This window comes from Podarcis gaigeae, assembly GCF_964106915.1.
Source record: "Podarcis gaigeae genome assembly, chromosome: 2".
Lineage (NCBI taxonomy): Eukaryota > Metazoa > Chordata > Lepidosauria > Squamata > Lacertidae > Podarcis > Podarcis gaigeae.
The window spans coordinates 13854925-13875229 of record NC_139679.1 but is presented as its reverse complement, the minus strand read 5'-3'; the positions used below and the strand labels follow the sequence as shown (position 1 = coordinate 13875229).

The 20305-nt window shown below is 41.1% G+C and overlaps 1 protein-coding gene across 4 annotated transcripts in view; it reads right to left on the bottom strand.

The window, feature by feature from the left end:
- RNF41 (ring finger protein 41) overlaps window positions 1–18805 on the bottom strand; it is a 30853-nt gene extending 12048 nt beyond the window's left edge. Inside the window, exons 1-4 of one of the 4 annotated variants that reach the window (XM_083729040.1) lie at window positions 18564–18805; window positions 13114–13258; window positions 3954–4049; window positions 780–892 (exon numbers count right to left, since the gene is read on the bottom strand). In XM_083729040.1, coding sequence (XP_083585166.1) covers window positions 780–869 — 90 coding nt within the window. In that variant the 5' untranslated portion in view covers window positions 870–892; window positions 3954–4049; window positions 13114–13258; window positions 18564–18805. Of the gene's footprint in view, window positions 1–779; window positions 893–2273; window positions 2299–2385; window positions 2590–3953; window positions 4050–13113; window positions 13259–18563 lie in introns of those variants that run through there. The other 3 variants (XM_083729041.1, XM_083729042.1, XM_083729043.1) reach the window with 3 other exon arrangements.
- Between the last annotated feature and the right edge of the window lie 1500 nt (window positions 18806–20305).

Here is a 20305-nt window from a genome sequence, read left to right as displayed (position 1 = left end):
AGCTGTTTAGCGTAATTCATCTTTACAAGAATACCCTGCCAGCAAAGAAATCAATCCTTTACCTATCCTGTTCACTTTAGCTACAGATAGAAGTGATTTGTTTACTACTGATAAGAGAACAAGACAGGCTTACAGCTGATTGACATATTACCATATTACTATAGGGAAAGCAAAATAGATGCATGTGGTCACATGTGACAATCATATGTGGGGTTGGCTTGAACATATGCTAGGTCCTGCTTGTATGTTTCTGAAAGGCACCTGGTTCTGAAACAGAGTAGCCTTCGGCAAAAATTCAGCAGGACTCTTCTTATGTGTATAAATTGTTAGCTAGTTAACATTCACAGTCCTAGGTTTATCATTTTGGAAAATCCAGAAGAAATTGCAACAGATAGTAATCATGTGCTCTGATAGCCTATATTTTAATACCATGAAGTGCATAGCCTATCATGAAGTCTACTGCCTTTTATATGGATAAACTACCTACCCAATTAGTATTCAGTGATTATCATGGGCTGTTAAATTTGAGCCTGAACTCCAGACAAAGCTCACGATGTTTAACAGATTCTGGTGGAATTTGCATAGATATAGTGTGCATTTTAAAACTTTTTTCTTTGGCTTAATAAATCAGACTAGATTATAGCTTTAAAAATTAAAACAAAGAGTACTATCACATGTATTCTCCCTCAGTCATGCAGCTTTTACAAAGATCTAATACAGCTTTGACATAAAAAACCTTCAGCTTTTCAATAAACTACAAAATTTTTACGCTGACCTACCTGCACTGGCTCCTCCAAGACCCCGCTGCAGATGGGACATATAAGATCTTCATCAACATCCCCTTGAAAACGAGCTACATCATACCCCATTTCTCATCACCGATGCCAAAACCCTAGAAAAAGCAGGAGAGGGGAAACGAAGAACAGTTGAGCACAGAAGATTTGGAGTCTTGCCACAAGAGACGCCAGCATATTCAGATTGCTGCTTCTGTGGAGTCAGTTAAAAGTCATTCTTTTGGCTAGGCTGCCTGCCTGCCAGCTAACCTGATAAGGCTGCATTCTAAGTCAGGGATTGACAGAAAAACTTCAAATCCCTGAAGAGCAGGGCGTGGTGCAGCAAAGAGACAACTCAACTCAGCCCAATCTGTGTGCACAGATTTGGGTGGTTTGACCCACCCACTAACACCAAATTAGACACTTCCCTCTACAATGCAGAATTACTCATCTCTTCACTTGCATTTTTTAATTCCACACCTTGCTTTTTTTGTTTTTTTCTGTGGAACAACTTGCCTATATGAGCGATGGCAAGGTGTGTCTAAGTTTCACACCAAATTATAGAGCAGGTATGGTAGGAGGGGGAATAGAAGAAAAGTTCCATAGCTAAGACAGCTGATGGCGGGGGCTCAGTGTAATTAATTCACAGCCTTCTCTAGGAGCTGCAAACGAGCTTGCAAACCTTGCGGGGGGGGGGGGAGAAGCAAAATTGCACAGGCTACTTCCAACAGAGTGTGACGTCCTCTGAGGGCAGGTAATTTGGGTGCATCCCTATATCAAGCAAGATTGGATCAATCACTCCTGATGTAGTTAGACACACAGCATAATTACCTGCCCCGAGGAGGCTAACTGGATGATGGCACACCCGAGTCTCCCAAGAGTCTGAATTATTTATTTCTTGAAACACATGCTTTGGGAGTGACTGAAAGCTCCTCCAAGAACCGGATCAGAGAATGAACTCTCATGGCTAATTATATAGCCTTCTCCAGCCACGTTCACCTTCCATCTTGTAACCTCCCAATTCTGCGCTCAACACCATCCCACCCTGTCCACCTGCAAACAGAGAGAGATTATCCACCAAGTTTCATACGCCATCAAATTAGGAACACAGAAAGCTGCCAAGTCAGACAATCGGTCTATCCAGTTCAGTATCAGCTACACTGACCTCCAGTAGCTGTTCAGCGTTTCAGAAAGTTTATTTTACCCAATTTTGGTGGGATAGAACCTCGGACCTCAGGGCTACCTCTGAGCTACAGTCCTCCATCAGTAATCTATAATGCTGAGACAGAGGATTGTCAGGAGAATAAGATGGAAATTGGGGGGATGGGACAGAACAGATCCTGTCACACCATCTCCTCTAAGTCTAGTTACATACCTTCCAGTTTTTAACACAAAAAATCTCCCTACTCCTTTGTTCCCTCACAAGAACTGAGCTGAACTGTGAGCTATTATTGCAGTCCTACAAACTGCCCTGTCCGATTCATTTAAAAACTCTTGCACCTTGATAGAGACAAGTGACAAATTTCCAGTGTAAGAGCCAGCCTCTGTCAAGATCTTTATCTTCCCCAAGGGAAGCATATAGCCATTGGCCGAGAAAGGATTAATGGTACACCTTTCCGCAATGCTACTTTCAAGTGACTTGCACGGCTCCTGGAATACTTCAAGAGCAGGCGGCTCATTTCTGCTCACTCAGGGACCAGCTTCTAGGGGAAAAGTTGCTGTAGAGATGACATTGCACTCTTCATTATAAGTTGGCAGCTTGTTGGTTATATCTTTAGCTGCCTGAATTATGACATCAAAGGAGTAACAGAGACTTTATTCATTTGCAAAATGTAGTCCTATTGGCCAATCTGACCTTAGTTTTAAGATTCTAAACAAATAGGGCATATTTTATTGTCCGGAAGCATTCAAACATGGGAACATAAGTAGCACAAAAAACCATATTCAATAACTGATAAAACCCAATATGATTAATGCACCATTGCAAGTCCGAAGCAAATGAAGAAAATATTATCGCCTCAAATATCCCAACTAGTCTTTTATGTACAACAGTATGTTCCTTTTGACAGGAAATATAAGTTTGTGAATACAGCATAATATTACAAAAGCAAGAGATATTGCAAAGAATGAAAGAATCATTACATTAGAGCCAACTGACAAAAATAAATGAACTCCAAAAGGCCCAAAGGTACCAATATTTTAAAGAATGAGTCTTATAAGTAGAAACTTATATTGCTAGCCGCCCAATGGCTTAAGTGCTCGAGCACTGATAGTAAAATAATTATGAAAGTATGGTACAGTTCAGGGATGAATTTAACTAAACTGCTCAGAATGGGAGAAGCAAAAACAATTTGGGGGAAAAAATGTGTCCTTTTTATGACATATATAGAGAAAAATTACATGATACAATCTTTTAATGCTTTTTCATAGCTGTGATAAAATGTAACAAATGTTGAAATAATATATACATGGTTTGCAGTGCTGACAAATATATTCTTAATAACTAATGAAATGTTCCATAAGATTAACAGGTGTTGACTGGGAGTGGCCGCCGGGACCATAGAACACCAGTCCTGAGAGATCTGCATTGGCTCCCAGTACGTTTCCAAGCACAATTCAAAGTGTTGGTGCTAACCTTTAAAGCCCTAAATGGCCTCTGTCCTGTATACCCGAAGGAGCATCTCCACCCACATCGTTCAGCCCGGACACTGAGGTCCAGCGCTGAGGGCCTTCTGGCGGTTCCCTCATTGCAAGAAGTGAGGTTACAGGAAACCAGACAGAGGGCCTTCTCAGTAGTGGCGCCCGCCCTGTGGAATTCCCTCCCATCAGATGTCAAGGAAATAAGCAGCTATCCAATTTTTAAAAGGCAGCCCTGTTTAGGGAAGTTTTTAATATTTAATGCTGTATTGTTTTGAACACCCGATTGGGAGCTGCCCAAAGTGGCTGGGGAAACTCAGCCAGATGGGCGGGGTATAAATATATTCTTATTCTTATTCTTATTCTTAAAAATGTATGTATGTTTATGTATACTTATGTATAGATTGTTTTAGAAAATTATTACAAAAAAGAATATTCAAGCATAGACACAGAACGGCATCTAAATAATGCATTTTACAAATAAGAACACAATTAAACCCATTTTGCAGTTGGGGAAACCCAAGACAGGGAGAAGTGACTCACCCAAAACCAGAAAGCGGATGACATGAGGAGTCCACATTATCAATTTAGCAGCATGATCACCAGTTTAATTTGCCTCTTGTAGTAAGTTATGCACTGCTGATAATCAAAAATAAAGGGTTCAGTCTGTACATTCAGTGAGATTGCTTATACTAGATGCTCAGATTAAAAAGGAACATTTCTAATGAGATGGCTATGGCAACATGGCTTGCTGCTGAGTGATCATGTTCAATATTTAGGCCACTTCTCACTACTTATCTCTGAATAGCATAGATACACAAAGATGAGCTTTGAAAGGTCACCCTGAGTGGACAAGAGGGAAAGAGGCACACACAAAACGGCAGGAATATACAGCTCATGGCCAAACAGTCTATCCTGGCTGGAACAATTTGTCTGGAAAGCCGATGGCAGCTGCCCAAATTATAGGGTGTTCGTAAGTTTTTAAAGCAGCATCCAAATGAATCATGTCTGAAAGTCACAGCACACCTAGGGATTTTTCAGTATACTCAAGTTCAAATGACAAATGAGACCTGTTCAATAGTTTGGCTGAATTTTATAACCCATAAATACCTTTAAAGATTTCCACACAACCTAAATCATCTTGATGATTCAAATGGCAACAGAAGATGCAACGAAAAATATTATTGCTTGGGAACTAAACATGATAACCACAAACCCACATTCTAGTTCATATTCTGTTTACCAAGACTGTTAATCCAATCATTAAAAAGTATCTTAACACAAATAGTATTTTATCTAGACTTCAAACAGACTTGAATCTCAGAAGTCGCGATTTGTTATCAAATGTAGCCACTACTACATTTCTTAGAGATCTCGGTCTACGAAAATAACCTAGTAAATAAATTCCCAACACCATTTGAACCTATTTTCAGTGTTATGACATTCCGAAAGTGTATCAAGGAATAAATCTGTCTACTTCTCTGAGAGGAGAAACACAATTTAGTCCTACAGAGGGAATCTAACCTTTGCCTAAGTTCTGATACACTTTGAAACTGAGAACCAAGTAGTATTACCGCATAACAGGTACAAGCATCCTTCCCTGCTCTTGTAAGCTATGTGTTGTTGTTTTTTGCTTTTAGTGAGGTTTCCTAGTTCCATAATAAAAAGACCGCTGCCCAGGGAAAGGCATATGAATACACACACATCCTACAATGGTCCACAAGGCTCAGACACAGTCAATTTGGACAATCAGATTCAGAATACAAACTGCACGTACCTCTGATAGCTGGGCAGGAAAATAAATTGCAGTGGCTACAGCTTGTTCTGTCACAGTGCCACAAGTAGGAAGTTGCAGTTGCCAGCATTACCCCCTTCTACTACTGGAACTACAGAGCCACTGCCCTTCAGTGCATGTAAAGGTAAAGGTACCCCTGACCATTAGGTCCAGTCGTGGCCGACTCTGGGCTTGCGGTGCTCATCTTGCTTTATTGGACAAGGGAGCCAGTGTACAGCTTCCAGGTCATGTGGCCAGCATGACTAAGCCACTTCTGGCAAACCAGAGCAGCGAACAGAAACCCCCTTTACCTTCCCGCCGGAGCGGTACCTATTTATCTACTTGCACTTTGTTATGCTTTTGAACTGCTAGGTTGGCAGGAGCAGGGACTGAGCAACAGGATCTCACCCCGTCATGGGGATTCGAACCCCCAACCTTCTGATCATCAAGCCCTAGGCTCTGTGGTTTAACCCACAGCGCCACCCACGTCCCACTCAGTGCATGTAGGCTTCACTAACTTTACACAGGAACAGACCCCATGGTTAAAAATACACTAACAAAGAATACTCTTATTAGTTTCAAATACGTTTCCATGTCTTATTTCCAGCTTTGCAAATGATTCATTCTTGTGATCCCAAGATGCCACTTTGATTTGCTCTATCTTTAGAAGCAGGTATAATATTTAGCCAAACCATAGTGAGAGGTTCTTTGAACTTTAATACTTCCAAATGAAAAAAAAAACCCAAGAAAAACTCACAGTAAGGAGAAATTCACTCCGGCTTGCAGAGTCAACTTCACATAAATGAGAACTATCATAGTTTGTTCTGCGTGTAGGATAGTAGCAAAACTGAACAGAACAAAGCCACAAGCATTTGGTACCTGGATAACAGTTTCCTAAGATTGTATAGCCTTCAAAATATTTAGGTAGCAAGGCTTTCTTCAGTTCTACCAAATGCTAGGAAGCTCTGAAGGGTTATCAGAGCAGTACCATAATTAGTTCAAAGTCCAGTGGAAGTCTATCAATGTACAATGCTTGTGCAGGATCTCTGGTAGTACAAGCTCAAACATCGGTGGTCAGTAAACTGTGAAACCTAGACTGGTACACACTATTCAGTAGAAAATGAAGACATCATTTAACTGTGGAGAGATTGCATCACTGGTGGGGAACCTGTAGCTCTCTGGCATACATGTTTTGATGCTGATGCGATGTTCACAAATTATTAATCAAAATACCCAAATGAATGGTTCAGCTGTTAAGACAGTCTGGTTTTACCTGTTACAGATAGGTAGCCGTGTTGGTCTGCCATAGTCAAAACAAAAAAATTCCTTCCAGTAGCACCTTAAAGACCAACTAAGTTAGTTCTTGGTATGAGCTTTCGTGTGCATGCACACTTCTTCAGATACTTGAAGAACTAACTTAGTTGGTCTTTAAGGTGCTACTGGAAGGATTTTTTTTGTTTTGGTTTTACCTGTACAATGCAGGGGAACTAAAATGCATAATACATGCTGCGTGCATGCTAAAAAGAAATGGGAGTTTATCAGGTTGATATGTGGCACAAGAAAATAAAAGATGAGCAGGAATAAAATAAAAGATGAGTAGGAGAAACATGTGACACATGTTGTAGTATCCAAAGCAAAGTTTTATCTAGAAAAACAAATGCAAAATTACCCAGGACAATAGCCCCTGGATTTGAAAGCATACTTAAAAACACTGACTGGGTTTGGCATTAGAAATAAACAGACATTTTATTAAGATAAAATCTGCAAAGGAGCAGTGAATATCTGCTTAATGCCCAAATGGATTTTCCAGTGTTATTTTGGACCAACCCTCCCCCATTCCATACAGAAAGCTAAGAGTAGTTCTATGACAGTTAATTTAAGGAGAAATTAAATCCTGCTTTATATGCTATTATAATGCATTGATAGGCTAGGAGGGTGGAAAGTTGAGAACCATCCTTTCAACCTATTATGGGAAAGAGGCTTATTTAGCTTTCCTTTTAGGAGTACCACAACACCTATACTTGAAATGCTGCCATGTTTTAACTATTACATAGGCATAGGTAGCTTTCCCTATCTCTGGTCTCTTATGGACTCAGAAACTGTTCATGTTTCTGCCTTTTCTTGAAGCATGGATTTAATTGTAACTTATTTTGGTATTACATGGAGGCATATTGCATGTTACACAAATTTTCAGGAATAGCACTGTATTATCCTGTTTTCTGTAATCAAATTGTATCATGTGGCTGCAATCAGCTAATGCACCTTATGCTATGTAAGGCTTTTAAAATTCCATTTCCTTGCCAATGACAGGAGGGAGAGGGATTAGACAGCACAATTAAAAACCACAGTCTACTCATGTGAGTGGAGTGCAGGGATTTGGGTATCTTTTTGAAGCAATTGTTATCTGAAATATTGCTGTTGCTTGATCTTCAAATAACAGCATTGTCAGTAACTTCAATTGCTAAAGGAATAGCAACAGACAGCTGACTTACTCATTTCTGTTATTCATTGCAACTTAGTGCTAGAAGCCTACAATTCCCATGCAGCCTATCAGTTTACTGCTTTAGGAGATAGCTTGTAAGCTAAAATGATGAGCTGTCTAATCACCAAAAAAGAAGAAAGAGTTTAGGCTACCAATAGTAGAGTTCACAGTTTGAGAGACTTCTGAGATACAAATTTTGAGAAACACACAAAAGGCCCCTTAAAAACCTGAATACAGTAAGTGTGAGGCTGATACACACAATAATAAAAACAACCAAAAAGAATGATGACACATGCCTACACTTGTGGTTTGCTGATGGGAATCTAGTACAGTGGTACCTCGGGTTAAGTACTTAATTCGTTCAGGAGGTCCGTTCTTAACCTGAAACTGTTCTTAACCTGAAGCACCACTTTAGCTAATGGGGCCTCCTGCTGCCGCCGCGCTGCCGGAGCACAATTTCTGTTCTCATCCTGAAGCAAAGTTCTTAACCCGAGGTACTATTTCTAGGTTAGCGGAGTCTGTAACCTGAAGTGTATGTAACCTGAAGCATATGTAACCCAAGGTACCGCTGTATATGAAAGCCAACAATCTAGTAGTTGCTCTAAGCTAGCTACTTATCTGCACTGGGTGTGACTAAATCAGGAATGGACAACCTGTGGCTTCTGTCTGATTTCAAAACCCCTCTACATGCAATCAGTTCAAGTGAGATCTGTCCCTACCTCTATAGGGCAGGGAGAAGGGGTGACCCCACTCACTGCCAACCTATGGTCACTAACAGATTATTTCTAAAGGAACATGGCCCTTAACACACAAACAGTTTTATTCTATCATTTCCCCCCTTAGATTTATATCCCTTTTTGTATCGTGGGACCCAAGTTGGTGTATAAGTGGTTTAAAGAGGTCTCCATTTCAGGCACAATCAGATTCAGGTCTGCCTTGCTTCAGCATGGTGGTGGGCTCATATGCCTTTGGACATAGGATGCCCACCCCTTACTAAATGATCCAGTCATTAGCAACACAGGAGGAAAGGGGGGGCCTATTATCAAATGAGACTTTTCACTGTGTCTCTGCATGCTTTGGTTTTGCATTCTTTCAATTAGGAGGCATGCTCAAGCAAAGTGTGACTCAAGCAAAAGCATAGGACATGAGTGAATCTTACTCTTACAGACATTTTCCATGTGTAGTTATGCACGCCTCCAATTTTAATTCAGAAAAGAGCAAGCTACTTAATGTATGGCTTTCTGGGCATTGTAATGTAAATTAAACAGAAAAAGCTTTTGTCATTTTTAAGAGACTCCCGTTTCTATTGGAGCAGCCAGAGACATACTAAGAATGTCAACAAGAAGAATTAATGACCTAGTTTGAACATAAAATATCCCCTTTTTTCTGCCATCCCCTTTTTTATTGTCTCTCAGCCTAGCCTACCTCATACAGTTGTTGTAGCGAATACAATGGAGACGGGGAGACCTGTGCTTCTTGGAAGAATGGTGGGATATAAATGCAAAAAATAATAATAAACAGAATAATGTCAAATTACAGCATAGTGAAAATGTGTGAGCACATGAGTTTCCAGAGAGGAGACCGCAGCTGTTGGCTGCTCCTCCTGTCCTGTGAGCCAAGCCATGGTCTGGTTTAGTGTGTCTTCCAAATCCTGACTTGTCTTGCTCAACATTAAGCATGAGCTGCAAACAAACTATGTTCTTGGTTTGCAGCTTGTCGTTTGTCTAGAAAGAGACAAATCACAAGTTCAGGATTGGACAACATGCTAAGTCAACCCATGGCTTAGCTTGCAGCGTCAAGTACAGAAGGGGAGCAAGGTGGTCACAATCTTCTCCCTTGAGAGCCGTTGCGCTTGTACATTTGCACTAAGTCCAGTCCTGACCTAAGCATCGTTTGGCTTCACATTACATGCAAATCTTACCGATGTGTGAAACAAAAAAATGCACACCAAACCTCCAAATACATTTTTAGAAGCAATGTGGCTCATTGTTTAGGAATGTATGTAACGGTCAAGTGCACATCAATGGGCTGTGATACCCTAGAGAAAAATCTAGTTCCAAGGTTAGGGCAAAGTTGTTGCAACCCCAAGCCTCCTTTAAAAGAAATGAAAGGTGGGATACTATTCTGTTAATCTTTTTCCATTTTTATAAAAAACTGAAAGAACTGAAAGAACTTCTATATAATTATTGTCCCAATGAGACTTCCACATGCTAATTTCCTTTTTATGCACAGCACACCTTGCAGTCTGGATGTCGCACAGATAGTCATTATGGAACAGACACTACTACTGGCGCCTGCTTCCAGTGTCTTAAAGTGCTCTCTCTGCCTCCCAGATTTCAAAGTGTGGATAGTCTCTCCTGCTTATTACACAGGCATGTTATCAATTACAGAAATACAAGACAGAGCACTCTGAAATGTTCAAGTATAGGACTAAGGTCATTTTGACTCCAATAATTCATCGTTTGACGATAATATTGACTGCACCAGCTCACAGCAAAAATTCCGAAATGTAGGTCTCTTGCACTGAGTAAACTAAACAATTTATTCTTCCTGGTAAATATACTCACACTGCCCTTCACACATTACACAATACAACCTCCACCTACAAATAGATTCATGCTATGAAGCAGTCCTCAGAGTTTACAAGTGTCAATGACTTTACCTCTTGCTTATGGGAATGTGGGGCTCTATAGGGTTTTCAACTCGAAGAACAAGGATGACTTGACTCTGTTGTCAGACAGAAGAAGTAGATATACAGACAATATCTGTAACTTCTCTTCACAATCGCCCAACAGTACACTTTAAATCGTTTGTGTTCTTGTCTTTTTAGAGTCTGTTTTTTCTAAAGAAATTAATGGTATTTGGTCATGGTAAGCAGACATGAATTTACCAGCAAAATGATATAGTGGTCTACCAGTAAGTAAATTCAAGTACTTAAAAAAAGATGGAAGTAAAAAAAGTATGAATAGCCCTTCCAACAGCTTAGGACAAGTAAATTTGCATATCTTCTATTGTCCTGTGAATGTTGTATTTAATTTATCTTCTTTAGTTGGGGAGACAGGAGGAAAACGCCCATCTACATTTGTATTGGACTCAAAACTGTTTTACATTTATATATTGCTTTATTCTCAAATTGCTTTCCAATGTCTTACAGAAAACAGTCCAGAAATTAAATAAATAAATACAATAAAACCTTCTGTAAAGTTCATTACTCAGATCTAGCTCACAGGACCATATTTATAACAACTGGAATTGGCGCCTCAAAAGCTCATCTGTAGTAGCGGTCATCATTTCACAACAAGCAGATCAAGACAATATAAAAATCATCTTAACTAATCAGAAGCTACGTTCAAGACAAGCAGAAGTCAGTTCAAGAAAGCCATCTTGTCACTAACTGCTTCAAGAGGGCAACACAAGGAGGCATCTACATAACTATAGCTCCAGAAACAATACTTTCTACACAAATAAGTAGTAACTAGGCAGAACAACTTTTCCATACACACATGAACTATTCACAAGTCCATTCTTGAAAGCAACCACCTTTCATTATTTAAGCACTACTTCCTCCAGTTTAACATTCAAGCCAAAGTCATTGCTTGTGTACAGCTTTTAGAGTGTGTTAGTGCTTGTAACTCTAAAAATAACCTATGAAACAAACTGGTGACTTTATGTGATATTTCATGAAAGCTTTAAGTCATCTTTCTGCACTTCGTTCATACAGAGTGTTTTTCTCAGGAAAAATGCTGGCACGAAACACAGAGACCAGGAGCTTGTTTTCGCAACGAATGACAGATCATTTTAGTGTTTCTGCAGCCCAAGCATATTATTTTCACAGTGCCAGGCAGATTACTCCCCCCAAAGCGTAACCTTTAATTACCTTCCAGAACATTATGCTTCTGAAAGCAATCATGACACCCAAGTCGAAGATTTCTAAAGAAGGGAGGCAGATCAGCATCTAGTCAAACATAAGCCTCCTAAGTCAACAAAACAGCTACTTGAAGCTGCTTATGTATAGTTCGAACATAAGCTCTGCCAGGCCCTCTGTCTTTCCTTACTTTCACCCAAGAGCAATGAGATCAAAAAAGGGGGGGAAAATGGTAATATGGAATCACAGCACCAGGGAGTGTTGTAAAGGAAAAAAAGATTGCTGATTCTCTTTTCATCACCAAGTTGTAATTCAAGTATTAAAATTATGTGAGCTAAAGCAGTATTTTGTTCAATTGGTCTTCCATATTCTGCTTTATTTCACTATTCAAAATGCTGCTGCACACCTGAGTTTCCTTGCCTAGCAATGACTATGTGCCCTCCAATATGTGTCTCTTACCTAACTCCCTATTATGGTGTTCAATAGCTCTTAAAGCTCTGCACTGCCTTGTTCCATCCTACCTTTTGTCTCTTATCTCATGTTATGCTCCTGGCAGATTTCCTTGCCTCCTCGTTCTCCATTGCTTGCATATATTCAGTGGCTTTTATCTTTGTTTCCTTTAAGAACTTCTTTTAAAAATAACAGCAAGAGGGTGTTCCACAGAAAAGGAGCAGCAAAGTCTCAAAGTTAGCCTTTTCTCCCTAAAATTTTATTCTTTCCTAAACGTAAAAATATCTACCCATCAACTCTACTATACCGTCAATTTAACAGAATTTTAGGCACGTGCTCAATTTCTTTCTCTCTCATTTTGCCACGACTTAGTGTATTGTGCCCTTTCCTTACAGCAACATCCACAGCGATTAACCTCCTAGCAGTTCTCTTGTACTCCCTGGCAGGCTCTGAGCCATCACTTAGGAATTAGTACTACAGGAAATATTGTTTTTCTGGCATAGAAGCAACAACCTTCAGCAGATGCTGTTTGCTTTAAAGCAATAAGGCTTTCAGCTAGGAATCTTTGTTATTGCCAATTATGGTACAGAAAACACCCATAGGACTCAAACATGTCCTGTTCCAGAAACAGAGGATCTATAGAGTAAGTTTTCAGGTGCTTCTGAAAGAGCTGAATTTGAAATCTGCATTTTATGTAGCTTCCCCAAAGTGACCAAAATAGTCCTACATGTACGAACTTTTGTCATCCACCATTGTTTGTCAAACAATGTAATGCAGAGAAGCCATTGGTGTTTGGGCTGCATAGCATAGATTATAAATGAATGCACCATAGTTGTAGAATTGAAGATCCTTTCAATATCTTATTTCGATTGGCAAATCTCTCCAAAGCTTTCAGTTCTAAAAGCTTCTAATGACAAAATAAAAATAGAATGTGCATACAAATATAGGACAACAGCACCCGGCTTGGGGTTTTGTTTTGGCTTTTGCCTTTCCCATAAGAACAGGATATGTCACAAACTGAATCCATCAATCCATTTAGTTGAATGCACAGCCGCTGTTAGATTTCAATACAAAGAGAAATGCAGGTGCGTTAGCCCCAAACACCCTTTGAGCTCTGACAAAGTTGCTTTACCTTCTGTAGAAGAATTCCTTCCTGAACAGCAATAAGACAAAGATGACTTTCGATTGCTCTTTTCAAAGAGTATATGACAGTGGCCCATCTTCTTCCTGCTCTTCCTCATTCAGACTAAATTGTCATTCTTCTCTGCAGCCATGATCTGTAGCCAGAGGAACATACAAAAGGAGAGACAACACCAGACGTGAAATTATATTACAGATTACAAGCATTGCGGCAAGACATGTAGTTGCTCTATACTACTATTAACAACGACAAGAACATACATTAAGCTATTTATACCCAACAAACAATATTTCATCAACTATATCATAAGACATGTGGACATAATTTTGCACTAGTAATTTACTTCATGCACAAAATTATAAGACGGCAAGGCATGTTATTAAAATGTAGTTCATTTCCATGCCCTTGGGCAGGGCAAACGATTCATTATGTACTAGTACTGTATTATGTTTTCGGCATTTAAACACCAATTTCCCAAGAGCAAAAAGCTTGATATGAAGCAATATTGCCCAATAAGGTTGATCAGCTGGTACGATTTCCATGCAATAAAGTTCCTTTCTATAATAGATTTGAAATCCTAAATCAGGGGACATTTAAAAACACATTTTAAGTAGCCATTAACCACTGTCCACCCCAAAGTAAAGTGTAACCTTATATGAAACACTACTACGCTAACCTTTGAGACAGGTTTTCCTGGGCCATAACCAAACATAAGGTTGGCAGCTGGATTAGACTATAAAACTGGATGCTGGTTCACAGGCACTGGTGCAAGCGGATCACTTACTCCTTTAGCTTTGCAACCTGCCATGCTCTCTGCCCCTGGGAAGCAGCAATTTATTTATTGCATTTATATTCTACCTTTCCTCTAAGCAGCTCAAGTTATTCTCACAACAACCCTGTGAGGTAGGTTAGGCTGAGAAAAAGTGATTGGTCCAAGGTCACCAAGGGATCTTCATGGCTGCATGGGGATTTTGAACCCTGAACTGCAGCTATTCAAAAGTGGCTATGCTGCATTACTGCACCATACAAATAACTTATTTTGAGCATGGAAGGGTACAAGATAAGACTCTAGACTGAGGGTGGTTAACCCCAGATTCAAACATTCTGAAGATTTGTCCATCCCAATGACAAGTGGACCAAAACAAATAAATAATTCTAAAAAACCAAGACTATAAATCACCACTGCTATGATCCTAATGGCTGCTTAAGGATTCCGAGTCACCTTGTACTAGCAAAAACCTCTACCAAAACAAAGTGTAACAAGGCAACAGAAGAGGTTTTAAAAGACAGAGGAATCTGTGCTAGACAGCTGTTCCTCACTTGCCTTACACATAAGATGATGAACTAGCAGTGAAAACAGAGGTTTGTGCCACAAAAGCCACAGCCAGGAATTACGTCAGTCAGTCAGTCAGTCAGTCATCTTGAAGACCATTTTCAAATAAAACTTTATTCTCTCAGCAAACAGTTTTGGAAACAAGGATCAAACATTACACATCAGGCCATACAGCAAACAGATCTAGGGAAAATGCTCTAATATTACACATTAGGTCATCTCTTAACTGCACATCAATTCTCACTAAAGTTACTAAATGAGTGGTGTGAAAAAGTATCTCTAGGACTTTAGTAAAGATTAGCTGTTGACAGAAAATAAGAACATAATCATAGCTTTAGTATTACATAGGCTTTGCTAAATAACTTTTACCTAAAGTTGATAGCTAATGATTCATGAAAATAACTTTTTAGATTAGCACATGAGTTCTAAGTCTGTTCTGAAGTTTAATTCAAAGCAAGGATATTCTAACACAAGCTGAAGTATTTACATTCCAACCTTAAATACGGCACATTAATTCAAGAGTAATACAGAAATCATACTCTGTAGTTTTAAGTCATGATGTAGTCACCTACTGCTGTCATACGTACCATGACAGTGAAAAAGTGTTGCAGTAAACAGGATAGGTTAACTTTTTACACATCAACAGCAGAATTCTGTTCAGTAGATTTAAGAATACAATCCTAAGTGAGGATGAGTGTGTAGATCACCTGCCCCGTCCAAACATCTACCAGCTAGGGCAAAACAACAACATTTTCAAGCCCCACAGAATTAGTTACTTCAACTCCATGCTAGTGCAGATGGAATGTTCCTGGGGTCTATCCAAGGAAAAATGGGGCCTTGGATCTAGCAAACCCAAAGAGCCTCCATCCTGCTCCTGGAATTCCCTGCTTCAGAGTTCAAAACTGACTACTAGCACCAAGAATACACCAATGGTGGATGTATGCCCACAAAGCTTTCTGCGGGAGTAGAGCAGGTCTCTGAGTTGACATGGCCCCTCACTGGTGAACCAGATTATGGGGCGGGGGGAGTTGGTTGCTCTGTAAGACCATAGTAAATGTGTCGTGGACAGCAATCCAGCTGCCAATTTTGCTTAACCACTTTCCATTCACATTTAAGTTAAACCCCGGCATTAACCCTGCTCCAAAAATCCTTAAGATGTAGTGTTTGTGGGTGGGGCGAAGAGATATAGTAATGTCTTATGTATTCATTCAGAAGAGTTAAAGATCCCCTATGCACGTGTTACTGTTTTACTTATGGGTTACTGTTATGTTGTGCTTTCCAGTGAACATTTGTGCAACAAATAAGGTAGATCTCACAAATTTTAGATAATATGCTACAAATCAGACCATTTTCTTACATGCTTAATGATGACATTATCTGTATCCTCCAAGCCTCATTATTCTAATTGTTAAAGTGCAACAATTTCACAAATCAAGAGCACATCTACAGGGCAGAGGACTTATGAAGATGTTGCAGTTGCACTTCCACATACAATACCTCAAGCAAGAGAATAGACCTTGAAATGTCCTGGTTATTCCCCTGCTTGCTTACTGCACAACAGAATTTAGGCAGCAAAAATTTCCTTTACAGCCTATAAAACGATTAGCTCTCTGTTGTAATCTATGCTCAAACTAGAGAGAGAACACTTCCTTGAAGCATTAGGTATTCTGCCCTTGGCTCCTCTCCCAGCCTCAAGCAATGGCTTGCCATAAGATCCTTCAGGACAGTATCATGCTCAATTAAGCACAGCTCTAATATGCACTCCCCACGCCACTAGTTCCTTCTGACATAGGAATAGAAAATCTAGGACCCTTCAGATATTGCTGGACTACAACTTCCTTCGACCCTGTTGTCATGCTTTCTGGGGTTGAAAGCATTTGAAAGCAAATGAGGGACTCCTATTTCTTTTTTGTGTGCAGTATATACTGGGCATTTTTGATTCCCTGCATTGAACAGGTAAAACTAGGTCACCTAACAGCTGAACCACACAGGTGGGTATTCTAATTTGAGGACACTGCTCTAGCATCAAGGTCTGTAATCCAGAGGTGGGGAACTGGCTCTTCAGAAGCTGTTGGGACTGTAGCTGAACTATGCCTGGGTCTGATGAAAGTTGGGAGTGCAGCAACATCTTTCCTTATACTTTAAGGGCTCATCCACACTCTGACTTGTCCTGTGCCTAGAAGGCACAGGTCTTACAGTTTCCCACTTATACTGTGTTTTTAGGGACGAGTCCAAGTTGTTTTGCATTTGCTGTATAGGTTTTGCTGGGGAAATATGCTCTTTACCACTGAATTGGAACAAACAGCAATCCGTTGAAAACAGTAATCTGTGGGGGGAAGGTTGGGGGGGGGAATGGGGGGCAAATGGAGGTGTGGACAAGCCCTAACAGAACTAATTAGAAATCTGTAACATGCTAAGGGATCTCCCAGACTTGTTTTCTGTTGTGTTTGCATGTGTATTCTGCAACGTCATTGATGAAATAATGGTGCATTCGTAATAATTTATACTGGACCACCCACACATCATTCTGTTCTACTGTTCTGTGATACTCCTCCCTCCTCCTGAAAAAAGGTCTCACTTGACTTCTAAGTTTCAACTACAGTGGTACCTCTGGTTACGAACTTAATTTGTTCTGGAGGTCCATTCTTAACCTGATGTACCACTTTAGCTGATGGGGCCTCCTGCTGCCACTGAGCGATTATTGTTCTCATCCTGAGGTAAAGTTCTTAACCCGAGGTACGGAGTCTGTGGCCCAAGGCGTTTGTAACCTGAGGTACCACTGTACCAGGTCCTGAATTTCTTTCACCAGGACATGAATTCTTCCCAACAGATCCTTTCCTCAGAAGCGGTGCCAGTCACTTTTCTAGATCATCCCACTAGGTGGAGGATTCTCTACCCATTGTTTTTTAAAACTTAAAACATGTGGACACGCAAGCATTTGCGTATCTACTGTAAACTGATCTGGGCAGGGACCTGTCTTTCTTGTGGCCATTCTGTGTTTTTGGGGTTTTTTTTAAAGACTACGGACATCATGCACATTACATTGGTGCTTTATATTTCTGTATTAATAGACCCTCCCTTTCTCCAAAGTGCTTAGGGCAGAGGGCACGGGGCTTCTTTCTTCTTCTTACATGCCTCACCCAACCCATCTTTTAAAGCTCCCGTCAACTCCTACGAAGTGATTTGAAGCCAACTCTGTCCCAAGTAAAACTTTTGCTGCTGAACACCATGGCTGCCGAGGCGTGCCCCCGCCCTATTACCCCGATGACCATATACTGATGACTTAATTTTTTTCTTAAAAAAAAAACAACCAAAACGCACCAAAATTGCATATTGACTACACAACCAAGTTCTCAAGGCAGTTTGCAAGACTACATATAGATATACAGTAGGCTTCGGGTCTGTCTGTGTGTAATACAGTGGTACCTCGGGTTCAGAACTTAATTCATTCTGGAAGTGCAAAAAGATGACTTAAAGCTTTCATGAAATATCACATAAAGTCACCAGTTTGTTTCATAGGTTATTTTTAGAGTTACAAGCACTAACACACTCTAAAAGCTGTACACAAGCAATGACTTTGGCTTGAATGTTAAACTGGAGGAAGTAGTGCTTAAATAATGAAAGGTGGTTGCTTTCAAGAATGGACTTGTCAATAGTTCGTGTGTGTATGAAAAGAATTGTTCTGCCTAGTTACTACTTATTTGTGTAGAAAGTATCCTCCTGAAAAAAGGCCTCACTTGGCTTCTTTCAACTACAGTGGTACCTCTGGTTATGAACTTAATTTGTTCCTGAGGTCCGTTCTTAACCTGAAACTGTTCTTAACCTGAAGCACCACTTTAGCTAATGGGGCCTCCCGCTGCCGCACAATTTCTGTTCTCATCCTGAAGCAAAATTATTAACCCAAGATACTATTTCTGGGTTAGCGGAGTCTGAAACCTGAAGCGTATGTAACCTGAAGCGTATGGAACCTGAGGTACCACTGTATATCACTCCCAACAGCCCCCTCAGACGCGGGCTCCCCGCCTCGCGACGGCCCCCTCAGATAACCACCGCCAACGGGAGCTCCGGTGGTCTCCCCTCCCCACCCATTCCTCCCTTCATTTCTTACCTCAGAAACAAAAACACGCCCGCCCTCCAACGTCACCCCGCCGCATACGCGACACCAGGCTCGCTCTCCGCCACCTGCACCCGCTTCAAGCACTCGCTAGGCCCCGCTCGGAACCTGCCGTCGCTCCGCAACCCCGAATTTCCCTTCTATTTTCTCCCCCCCAACCCGCCGCCGCCACCGCTGCCGCCGACGGAAACACGCCAGATTCAACCCGGATGCGCGACCCCGCCCACACAGCGGAGTAGCCGCGACCGCTCTAGCCAATGGGCGGGGCTTTGTGGTTTAGGTTGCCTCCGCCTTCTCCAGACCAGAGAAAAAGAGCGGGTGGGGGCGTGGTCCTTTCCGCTAGGGGCGTGTCTAGGGGCGGGGCCTAAATGGAGGCTGATGCTTAGAATGCTGCGTTTCTGTTTGATCCCGCTGACTCGAGAGACGTCGGAGGCTGCAGATCTTGGGGGGGACGCGGGTGGAGCTGTGGTTTAAACCACTGAGCTGGCAGGAATTGCTCGTTCAGAAGGCCGGCGGCTCGAATCCTCCACGATCGGGGTGAACCTTACGGTTGACCTTACAAGAGCAGCCTCTGAGATTGGAATAATTAGACATTATCCACATTCCTTGTCTTGGGGAACAAACTGGTTTTTCCAGCTCTTGCATAATATCCAATTGAAACTTTTAAAGTTTCTAAAAAATTTCACCCATTCCCCATCTTCTGTAGGAACAAAATTATGTGATTTGAAATTTACCTTCAAATGGCTCGGGGGTCAGATAACTCCATGCCCTCCAATATTTCTCCGATGAAAATAGTGACATCCTAAGGAAAAGCTGTGGGTTAAACCACAGAGCCTAGGACTTGCCCATCAGAAAGACGGCGGTTTGAATCCCCGCGACGGGGTGAGCTCCCGTTGCTCGGTCCCTGCTCCTGCCAACCTAGCAGTTCGAAAGCATGTCAAAGTGCAAGTAGATAAATAGGTACCGCTCCGGCAGGAAGGTAAACGGCGTTTCCGTGCGCTGCTCTGGTTCGCCAGAAGTGGTTTAGTCATGCTGGCCACATGACCCGGAAGCTGTATGCAGCCTCCCTCGGCCAATAAAGCGAATGAGCGTCACAACCCCAGAGTTGGCCACGACCGGACGTAATGGTCAGGGGTCCCTTTCCTTTACCTAAGGAAAAGCAGGACGTTCTGGGATCAAATAAGAAACCAGGACAGCATCTGTAAATCTGAGTGTCCCTGGAAAATGGGGACATTTGAAGGGTTTGTGATGGTTTCTAAACCAGATGCAGTACCTCTATCAAGAATGAAGAAGGAATTCACAGTGATAGAAACTAACCATCTTTTGAAAGCATGCGCTGATTGAGCTGTACACCTGCTGATTTGTCATATATGCACATTTTGTCATATTATGAATGCTGTGTGAATCAGCTCACAAGTGTGACAACACAAAACAACCACAGTGCAAAAAGTGTATCATTTCAGACATGCCAATAAAGATCAAGGCCAAAAGTGTATCATATTAGCATCACTTCTGATTTATTTTTCATTAAATACTATGAATGGTCATGATATTTATGTAGAGTCCAGTGCTTACATCATAGCTGTCAACGTTTCCCCTTTTTAAGGGGAATAGGATAGGATTCCTCGCAAGAAAGGGAGAAAGTTGATAGCTATGGCTTAGATGGGTACCTTTCTCCGTTGGAAATATATATCTATTTAATGCATTCATTCATTCATGATTCGTTCAACTAACTT